This window comes from Simochromis diagramma, unplaced genomic scaffold, assembly GCF_900408965.1.
Source record: "Simochromis diagramma unplaced genomic scaffold, fSimDia1.1 OVJJ01000320.1, whole genome shotgun sequence".
Taxonomy (NCBI): domain Eukaryota; kingdom Metazoa; phylum Chordata; class Actinopteri; order Cichliformes; family Cichlidae; genus Simochromis; species Simochromis diagramma.
Genome location: NW_024386773.1, coordinates 1027991 through 1039323, shown reverse-complemented (window position 1 = coordinate 1039323; position 11333 = coordinate 1027991). Strand labels below are relative to the sequence as shown.

At 40.0% G+C, this 11333-nt stretch overlaps 1 protein-coding gene across 1 annotated transcript in view; it reads left to right on the top strand.

The window, feature by feature from the left end:
• The first annotated feature begins 2817 nt into the window (after positions 1-2817).
• sema3fa (sema domain, immunoglobulin domain (Ig), short basic domain, secreted, (semaphorin) 3Fa) overlaps positions 2818-11333 on the top strand; it is a 47775-nt gene continuing 39259 nt past the window's right edge. Inside the window, exons 1-2 of the mRNA XM_040001922.1 lie at positions 2818-3142; positions 4531-4684. Of these exons, the coding sequence (XP_039857856.1) occupies positions 2939-3142; positions 4531-4684 (358 nt within the window). The 5' untranslated portion in view covers positions 2818-2938. The remainder of the gene's footprint in view (positions 3143-4530; positions 4685-11333) is intronic.

The window sequence follows — 11333 nt, the reverse complement described above, 5'->3', positions numbered from 1 at the left end:
CATTAAAACCTCTACTGTAAATGTTAGTGTAGTTTCAGTTTCTTTTCCTGTTATTTATCATAATGTTGCAGTGGATAAATAAATGCACAGTGTTTTGTTATTAAAAACAAAATGCTCAGAGAACCCTGAAAGAGTGATAGCAGTAATCTATGCAGTGTTGCTTTCATGTCCTCCAGGAAAATGACAACATTTTTAAATAGATGTGTGTGTTCAACTCAGTGTCAGAGTGAAGAGCGGCAAAATTAGTGTTTGCTGTTATTGTTCTTTAACAGGGATATTAAAAAAAACAGCCAACAGGTGAAGTGATGTAATAGCTGTAACAAAACTTAAGAGTTTCCCACAGTGCAGTATTCAAATTCACATTATTAAACCTGGTTTCTCCCCATGCTGAACAAAAGACTTTTAACATCTCATTTCAGAAAAGCCCTCTAAGTGTTTCACTTCTGCGGTCTGGCACCTAATGCTGATGTTTGGTTTCAACTTTGTCACATTTTACTCCTCAGATAGCTGCAACAGAAAACTGGATGAAGAACTGGAAAGCATGAGGGACTTTTCATGAAGGCGGGCGCTGCTCAAAGCCAGGATTCAATAATTGCTTTCTTCTAGTCTCACGCAAGTGACAGATGGTGAGGCCACCAGAGGCCTGAAGATGGGAATAATGTTGTTGATTAAAAAGAAATATAGGAAACAACATGCAGCTGTTGGCTTTAGGACAGAAGAGTAAAGACAAAAAGAAAGAGCAAAAAGAGGAAAAAAAATAGTAGATCAATTTGGGAATAAAAGACAAAAGTAGTAATGACACAATTAAACTTGGCTGGTCCACACACATTTCACTGGAGGTCGTTTGAACTTCTTGTACGTGAGCCTTAGAGAAAGTTTTTTTTTTCCTACTGATTTATTCATAGTGGGTCTTATGGGAGTTGAAGTTTTCTTCCAGATATCTATAAAAGTTGTTATTTATTTGGTGTCTCCAGCCTTCAAACACAAATAGCCACCTGTACATGTTAAGCTGTGTGCTTCACTGTGTTATATCCGTGAGAACGAGAGTCTGATGGTCTTTCAAGATTGCACAAGATTCAGACGGACTGAAACGTATCAGTATCACCCACCCTATGCGCACAAGCTCGTGAGTGTGGGGGTAATTGTTTCTCAGAGCTTTTTGCACATATCAGGGGAAATTTAACACTTCTAATGGCAAATGCTGATGCAGAGCACTCCTCCTTTCTCTGCTTTGAGCATCAAAGCCAAGAGGCACACTATGAAGCCTCTTTTGCATAGCCTGATGCGGTGATTGTCTTTCCAAGACATCTTTCAGAGGACAGAAAACTCAAAAATCTCACCCAGAGAATCAGTGTAGTTTTTTGAGGGGTTTTTTTTGTGGAACTAAAGGGTACTTTAGTGGCTTTTATGTAAGGAATTACTGCAACATAAAGTTGAGGACAAAGTAACATAATAAATATGCAATTGTCACTGTTTTTTTCACACATTTTACAGAAATATTTTATGATCCTTCATTCGTATTAATAAGTTAACAAACACATAGCAAATGACAAACCAAGTCTAGAGCTGTGACTGAATGGGCATTTATACCCTCTATGTTCCTGTACTATTCTACAACTGCTCTGTCAAGCAATTGCAATATCCCCTAACATTGCATGAAACCTAAGCTACTGCATGTAGCATTTATGGAATAATAAGCATGTACACTGGGCATCAGCTGCATTGTGTGTTGACTGAATAAGAAGCAAAATAAGCCGGTGTGATCAGGGTGGGAGATCAAGTGAGATTAAAAGATTTAAGGCTCCATTTGCCCATGAATATCTGATGCCTGTCTGAGGCGAGAGCCAGGGATCCACTGTCAGGTCGCCAAGGTGTTTGGGGAAATCTACCTCATCTGCATCTGCATCTGGCCATTTTTTAAACAGTTTCTCATGTGAATAACGTGAGCATGCTCTCATCTCAGCTGTTCTGTTTCTTTCTTATCTGCCTGAGTCAAAAAAGCTAGTGAGTGATTCACGGGGCATTCAAAAAGAGGAAGTCCCATTCCATACAACGACACTGCCAGGACAAGACTACTGGACACGCAGGATGTGCAGTACTATAGCTCTAAAGAGCTGTGTGACTATTATTGCTTGTAGTTTGGACAGCCCATTCAGACATTATCACGGGTTCCCTGCTTTCAGTGTTAGATTCTATATGTGTTTATTATTATGAAATCAAGTCTTGTGGTGTTGAATTAGAATTATTAAGCTAGTGTGAGAGCTTCAAAGGAACTTTTGTTTTTGTTTTGATCTACCACAAACTTTAACTTAATTTGCCTTGTTGTCACACAGATAAATGCTTACAGATATGAAAACACTGAGTGAACATGAATAAAAAAATCTCACGGGGTCGTGAACTCAGCATTATTCATGCTCTACTATTAACACTTAAAATTCCAGAAGATTCTGAATATATGGAAAATGTGATATGTTTATTACAGGCAGTGGGAATGCAGATGTTCCCTGATGCAAAGGTAAAAACTGATTCTTCTGTGAGGCTTACTTATAGTTAGTGGTTGTGACAGTTGTAGCAGAGGGTGCGCGACAACTCTTCTATGCAATGTTGAAAGTAACATGAAAACTCACTAACTTGCAGGCGTCGTGTTTTCTTTTGAGTAAGTTTACCTTTGTAGCCACCTGGAGTGTATGAAGGTGCAGAGCAGAGACGTTTTCTCTTCAATTTTGAGCAGGGACGACGCACACGGATGCTAAAGGTAGGTTCCCTCCCCCATGGGTGTGTCCACAGCCGGGAGACCTCAGCTTATCCACCTGCAAAAGCCGCTTCCCAGCACTACACACTTGAGCGTCGCTGCGCACGGTTGAAGATCTTCCCTTCTACGCACCAGGAACAATTCTTTCTTGGTCACCTTCTTGACTGGAAAATACAGATTCTGTTAATGCGATTTAGAGATCACTTCAAGTTAAGGCGGCCGCTTCAAGTTGATTTAAACCCAAGCTTTATTTGGCTCTGGGATAATCGTGTGGGATCTGCGGCGGATACACTGATACTCCTGCCTGCGGACAGAGGAGCTCAAACAATCTGTGGATGGTTTTCAGTGCTGACCAGCTATATCATAATATCCTCTGGACGTTACCATACGGTAGGTCATAATCTAAGTGCTTTTCAGCTACATGACAAGTTAAATTAAGTATTTATTTTCTGACAGATGCGCTCTTAAATCAATAGGAAGCCACATTTAATGGAATCGAGTAAGAAGAATGTCTCCGTGTGTGCAAGATAGAATCTGTAATAAATAGAAGATGTATTTGAAATGTCTGTAAAATAATTTTTCCTTGAATATTAGAAATGTTTCGTGTTTAGCACAAGCTTGCGCATATTTATATTTTGGTGTGGCTCTCCGGCGCGTGTGGGAGGTCGTTTTTAATGAGCGATACTCTGAAATACTGTTTTGAAATATTGCAACAGCCAAGAGCAGCGTGTGTTTAATCGCCAGTGCGAGTTTCTTTTAAAGACCTTAAAAGTTCTGACTTCGTGTGATGTCGTACCTTCAGAGGAAACGTATGTGCAGTTTTCAGCGGATTCTTTTTGACCGCTTAAAATCCCCGTTAACGTTATAAATGACACGTGGTTCATGTTCGTGTCCTCATAACTCAAAAGCCAAGTCAGCCTTTATTTTGGTTAACGGTCGGCTTTGGAGTTCTGCCTTCGGGGCTTAATGTGGAACTTGATCTTAAACCCTGACTGACAGTTTGACCTCATGCTCGGATCCGCGTTTACAACATCTGTGGCATGCGCAGACAATTACAGCAAAACACCTTCGCTAAAATTGTTTTTTATTGTTTCCAAATCTGGCGCTTCAGATGGCATTTCTCGTGACTTTTTGCGCTGGCGTTACGCGCATTTGTGCCGCCTGGTCCACACGCGGATACCTCTTCAGATTCTTTCATGAGGACGTTATCTTCAGCTCTCTTTGTGGCGGATAACAGCATGTTGATGCGCTTTGTGATTTAGTCTGTGAGCACTGCCGGTGCGCGCCAGGCGTGAGGGGGCAGCTCCGTGTACAACGGGTGAAACGAAGCTCTCGCTATAAACTAACAGTTTCTGTTTTAAACTCTTAAACGTTTATTTATACGCACGTTTCATTGCACTGTTTCGAAAAGTGAAGATCTGCAGAGAGTGGCTAGGGGCGGGCAGCGGTATTTGCAGCTGGAAGGAGATTCCAGCCCATTCCCTGCTTAATAAAATGAAACGATCAAGTTGCGATTCCACCATATGATAGGCAACCAATTTAAAAAGGAAAAAAAATCTACATTAATTCATATCCAATTTTTTGCCATGTATCTCACTCATTGCTTGCTGTTCTGTGTGGTCTGACTTTAATGAAGGCAAAAGTAGCTGCATAATACACCATTGATTGCAAGGAAACAACCAAATTACTTTAGTAACTACGAGTTGGTTACTGTACGAGTTTTGTGAATTGAAAGGGCTTTGCTCATTGTTTGATGGTCATCCCTGTCTGTCCCTCAGCTCCTGGATTCTCCTTTGTCCCTGTTAACAAACAGAGGAACAATGTTGTGGGACAAACTGTGCTGGTTGCTGGCCCTACTAGCTTTATCATCTGGGGGGCTGCCCCCTCCCAGCGAGCCCCTGTCTGCTCCCAGAATTTTCCTGTCCTTCAAAGGTAAGACATTCAAAATAATGCAGTGTCTGTGACCTAGTTGGTGTAGTTCTCTGTTTCTCTTCAGACATGCAGATTTGATTGCCACTTCGGTCAGCACTCTTTGATTTCGTGGGTTAACTGCTGGCACCGACTGAATTCAGGTCTTGGCAAGCCTGCCGTTTGTCCCTTCAGTGGTTAACACTGAGTTTGATTGTGTGATTGTGTGAGAGAGGCTTGATGAGCGGGATGAGGAGATGCGCTGCTGATTGTCCTGACTATTCAGGGTAAGAGAATATGTCTTCATCCAATCGCCTGGATGCAGTTTGTTCCCTAAACAGGCCTTTTTTGTGACCTCGGCTCTCTTCTGAAATCAAGTCAGATTTAACACTTGGCTGAGCACAAACTCAGGGTACACATCCAGCATGTTATGAATGTTAGCCAGCGCCATATGAGACCCTGTGTGTGTTGATCTGTCCCGTTAAAAGGCCTCAGTGGCAGTGTGTCGAGTGCTTTGTCATTCCATTGTTGGAATAGTCATTGCATCCATAACTGTTCTTGACATGTTATAGTACTTGTCCCTAAAAACACTTTAATAATTCTCAGATGAGGTCAGATCCTGGTCGTTTTATGAGATTACTGCACTTCAAATCTCATCTTTGTATTAGAAATTTGCCTAAATGTGATCATCTAGGAATGCTGGATGTAAAAAGCAAGCGGGGGGGGATTTCATTTTTCTGAAAATGAAATCACAGATATCTCAGACGGTAACTTATGTTACATGTCAAGTGTTTTTACAGCACTGGTGTTTGCTTCAATTTCAATTGTGTTACTTGATATTGCAATCTTTATGCTAAGCTGATTTTAAAAAGCTCCAGGGGCTTTTCCGATTCTCCGGTTTTTCTCCTCAGATATTTTGTTTATCTGTTTGTTTTTCTTCATCCCTCGAATCCCATCTACTTCTCTTTGTCTTTAATCATGGATTTCACACACTAATGGTCGCACATTTACTTGGTAGAAAAGAGTTCATTTATTTCCTACTTCTTTTAATGAGTTCCTTTTTGTTTTTAATTAGTTTTCGAGGTTACTTTATGCCTCACAGGGCAACTTCAGATAACTGAAGACTAGAAATGCACCTAAGCTCTGCATTCCCTAATTGTATTGGTTTTGCACAGTACCGCTGGGAATACTTGTGTAATGTGCTTTTATTAATGTTTTTTTTAACTCGTCAGCGTATCACACTAGCGCTACCATGCAAATATGTTCACTTTAAATATTCTCCGTATGATAACATCCAGCTATTTTAACAAGCATCTCAATTTTGGAGTTAAAATAAAACACAGAGATACTAATTTATGCTGCCAAGTGTTCCCAGCTGTTGTTTTTGTACTACAATGCTGAATTTGCTCATTATGACCCAGCTTCACATATTTATCCATAAAGGTTAGACAGTATCGCTTTCTACTGATTATTTGCATTTTGTGAAGCTGGAAGAGAAGATTTTGCTGCGTTTGGCTAAAATCCAAGTTTGTTACAAAAAAACCCCACAATTTGTCTTTGCCTTTCAAATGTTTGCTCCCTATCAAAGCAAAAGACTGTGGGTCATACACATAGCTACACACAGTTGTGCATAATAAATATTACAATAAGATACACATACAACTTTAGTACTGCGTTCTATCCATTTACTTACTTTCCTTCAAACCCATTCTACATGCACTTCCACATATAGTTTATTAACGATGAGATTTAACTGTGTTTAACTGTGTTTTATATTGTTGATTCTCTTGGGACTGCAAAGAAAAAAAGTCCTACACTGTTATTGCTTGACTCTGGGCTTTTTTACTCGACCTTCTAATTTTTAATTTTGTTTTTTTGTGTTGTTTTGTTTTCTTAACTGTATGGATTGGTTCATAATTTCAGTTTTGCTCTCTCTGTCACATAAAATAAACAAAGGTTTGCCTTGTAAACCACAACTATGAACCTAAGCCGATAAGTCTGACTAAAGCAGCTACTGAGTATGTTAGGGCAGGCTGAGTTATTAACTGTGATAAGGGCCAAGTGTGCAAACAGAGGCTAAGACCAAAGGAATGTCCATTCAAAGCAGAACATCAACCCAGACTTCAAAAGAGCTGACAAACACATGCAGACACACACATAGCATGCATCACTCTGTCAAGCAGCACATAAAGTCCCCCTGGATCCTTTACTCTCCTTGTAACTGTAAAAAATGTGAAGTTTTAATACTCCCATCTAAACTCCCATCTACAACAAAAGTCACATTTATGCAGTTATGTACATGCACTCTTTGTCATAAAGACTGAGCGAGAATGGGTTAGATCAGCTGCTGAGAACTCCTATATTTACTTTTAAACAAGGCCTATAATCACGTGCTATTTTAGTGTGCATGGCTCTGAGAGGTTGTGACCCTGCAAACAGAAGCCAGTCACACCCGAGGTTAACTGCCCTCAAACTGTGGGAGAATGGCACCATATTAACAAGTAATAGCTTGTTAGGCTAATCCTCAGGCACATTTGAAAGTATTTAACTTTGTTTTTCTTCAGCCTCTGAACACCTGGGTGCAAGGTTACTTCTGAGAAGAAAGCAGCAGAGAAACAAAGACGAAGCCAGGCCGTCCTGTAATTGGACTAACTCTCGGGGACAGTCCTAATGTGGCTTCAGTCTTTGTACTCTCCCTCCCAAACAGACTTTTTGTCCCATCTAATGAGTCGATGATTGTCATGCCTGAACAAAGACTTCACTATCTGCTCATCTCTCCCAGCAGTTTTCAGAGTGAAGATCAGAAATACTGGCATGTCCCTCATGTCTTTAATCTATGGATAATTGGAATTTTGTTGCTTGTTCTATTTCTGACTACACAAATGGAGTCCTTTCACTGACTCTTGTGACTATAGGTACATTTATATGGTACATGTCAAGAGAAATTTGTCCTACATACATTATCATGACATTCCTCTTTAAGACGATGGCATCTTTTTGACTCCTGTGTTTCAAGTAAGCATTTTAATAATAACCCTTGCTTCACCGTGAGATAACACATCATTTTCAACAGATTATCAAAGGGACACTAATGAAACCCTTTTCCCCTTGCACCTCTTCCAACCTGCTTGCTTCTTATGTAGTTTTGACACCGGAGACAGAGCTAAGAGCCTCAGCCAAACCTGCCTGCAATCAAGTCTTAGCAATCAATGAGCTGCTGAAAGCTTATCCACAGCTAACCTGCATGCTTGCACATGATCCTTGGCTGCTCAGGCTGGATATTAAGCCTGGGAATATGTTTTTGCCTGATTCATTTCAGTAGATGTTAAAAAAAAACACGTGCAACCTCCTTCAATTGTCTTGTTCGGTCTCCTTCAATCAAAGGCAAAGGCACCAAACCATCATGTTATACTAGCAAATCACCGGGGAGATGGCAAATGCATTCAGCCAGCGAGTTTATAATTCTAAATCTTCTTGCTGTTCAGTTACAAAACTAATGCCTTTAATTAGTTTTCTCATCAGACCACATTGCACATTACATTGGATGTTATTGTATTACATGCAGCATCAACGGAGATGTTAAACATAATTGATCACACAGAGAAGCGTACAGTGTACATTACCACAATACAATCATTAATTTGGCATTGAATAAATAAAGATTATCCCTGATAGTGAGGGGTGCTTATGTTATTGCTTTTCCTAGTGATGAATTATTTTGTGTGTGGAGCTATGTGACTCACCTAAAGGTGGAGGGAGCTGAGAGTGTTGCTCTAAAGGGATAATTCAATTGATCTGAATGTGAAAGTTTTGCACAGAATCTTTAGTTCAGTGTGCTGCTCCAGGGTGACTCACCTGGTTTGTTGTTTCACTCTTTCAGATAGTTTTAAGTATTCGCATCCCTTCCATTTCTTCATTATTTTTATTTGAAGCAAACTGGAGTTAGAAAAGTTTTACATTTTCCTTCTACATTTTTTTGCCCAATATCATGAATAAGTAAAAATTTAGAATTAAATCATTTGTATTTTTAAAGATAAGTGAGAATATTAGGCAAAATTGAAATTGCGAAACATTTTTGTCAAACAACTGATGTTTGTTTTTAAGACAGCTTGTAGTAGAAGAAGAAGAAGTCGTTTTTGGCAAACAAATATACACTTTTTGTCCCAACTAAAGTTCACATTTACGCTGCTCTAACCGTATACAGCGTTATCAAATTCAAACCCTGTGTGTGACTCTGCCTTCCAGCTGTGCATGTTTGCTTCTTTCCCAGCACAACGTCACTGGTACCTGAGGTTAACACATTTAGCACAACCCTTCACTTCCCTAGCCGACATGAAAGCAAATTCTGTGTGAAGATGGAGGATGGAGGGTTCAGGGCTTTTTTTTTTTATATATATATAAATGTCCCAAATTCATATTACTATTTAATTAGCTGAACTATTCCAATATACTCCACTCACTGTATGCATCCATGCAAGACTGCACCTGTTGGCAGTTTGTAGACATAATCTGGTTTTTCCTAGTATCTCCATTACAGAATGTAATGGTATCAAAAATGTTTCCAGAATGTAATATGTGCTGACTGTGGCACGCAAGCCCTCAGCAATTATTACTACACTTTGCTACTTTCTCTCAAGAGACGATGTTTGTGGAGGAGGGGAGGGATGTGCATCCCAGCAACCTCTGCTCTGCAGGATACATTCTGTCAAACTATGATTATTCAGGAGAGAAAAACAGAAGGCGACAGCTCCGGTGCTAAATATAGTGTCCTTCCTGTCTGTTTCTTTCTCTTTTTATCTTCCTCTCCTCCTCTGCCTCGTCATCCTCCTCCTCTGCCTTTACTCTACACTCACACCCTCTCTCTACTTGCCTGTTGATGAGACTGGCAGTGTGAGCAGCGGGAGGAGATCACCCCATGTGCAACCCACAGCAGGAGCATGTCGTTTTAGCACGTGCAAAACGCAAAAAAAGGGGCAGCTGTTTTGCCCAGACTTTACTTAAGAAGAAGCTACAACGGTGAGCTAGCAAGTGAATGTGTAAGTGGGGAGTGGGTGGACATCTGAAGGCTAAAGAAGGTTTCACGTACCAGCTCAACTAACATGCAGTAAGTGCTGAAGCTTGAAAGGAAATTATATGTGTGCATTATGTAGCCCTTTTATAGTAATTTTCACTCTGTAAATTACTGGCTCCCCACTCTTTAATGATGCCACAGAGACTAATACACACACACATCATTGCTCTCAATGAAAGGCACCGCATTGAAAACATTTTCCCTCAATTTAAATATTTCTTCTGAGCCGGCATGCAGAACCCCCTGTCCCCCTGTGGTGATAAAAATGCTCAACATTCAAATGAAACTGTAATCACCCTGCTATTTATGATTCCTACTTTTAGGCATTTTAATCATAGTTTTAATTATTTGTAGAGGGGAGGAGCAGATATGATCATCTAGCTCCATCAGGATAAGCTTTTAGAGCAGATGCGACTAAAAATGAACATGCAGGGCACCCGGACTGTATCTTTATGTCGTTTTTGATCAGAGTTGAAACTTTTTGAGTTACCGACTTGAGTTTTGCTATAGGTGCAGACAATGCCCTCCCTAACTATAAATTCACATATCTTAACCTCAATTTGGGTCTAACTATTTTCACTCCCTACGTCTGGGTTTTGTTTACTTTTTCCTCCCCTTCACCTTGCACTGACAGCTTTATGACGATGAAAATTTGTGCTTTGATAAATGTTTTTGTGTGCATGTGCAAAGTTTTCTCTCTCTAAAACTGGTGACCCACAAAGTACACGTTAGACTATATTATAGTTAGAACTACATTGTAGGAGAGAGGCCTCGAGTTTAGGATTTTTCTTAACACTGTTGGCATTTTCATTGTTTTCTTTTAAAAAGAATCGCTTCGTTTGACCAATAAAAACAATGAAGTTTTATGACAGCCTTATGAAAGGTTTCTACATATAATGTCAACATGTATATATTATATTAGATAGAACGGTTAGTGTCTGTGTGCCACAGCTGATTGGTGCAAAATTGATACCATGATGAATTCAAGTTGCCCAAATTTTAGTCTTTCCACTGGACAATATTGACCTTGACTCATTTAAATTGCAAAACTGGTATCATCATACTATGAATCATAATCATTAGCTTTTGCACAATATCACTTTTGTACACATTCAACCTTTAAGCTTCGTGTTTGGGATGCTCCACGGCTGATGTACTTAACTTGTTCGGCATGCAGGGGATGCATTAGTTTCGTGAGTTGTGTAAAGGGGGCAACACTCAGCAGGGACAGAAAGACAGTCACACTATGATGGATGCACCTCCATGTGAAGGATGTGTAGGGGAGTGATAGAAAGTCTGAACATGTGTACATCCTGGTGTTTGTGTTTCAGGTCCCTGCTGCACTCTCTTTCTTTCTTTTTTAATCGAAAAGTGGCAGACAAGATAAAAATAGACATATGCTTTTTTACTCCTTCATGTTAGAGAGACATATTGAAGAAAATTAGTTATTGTAGTCTTTGTAAGGGATAGTTCAATAATAAGCCGGTAATTCTTGAGGTGTGATTTTAATCCTTATTAAAGGCAGATTATTTAGCAGGCTGTGATGAACCTCACCACCCGCAGAACGGGCGGGACGGCGAGGGAGCGGAAGAGGAAGAGTGC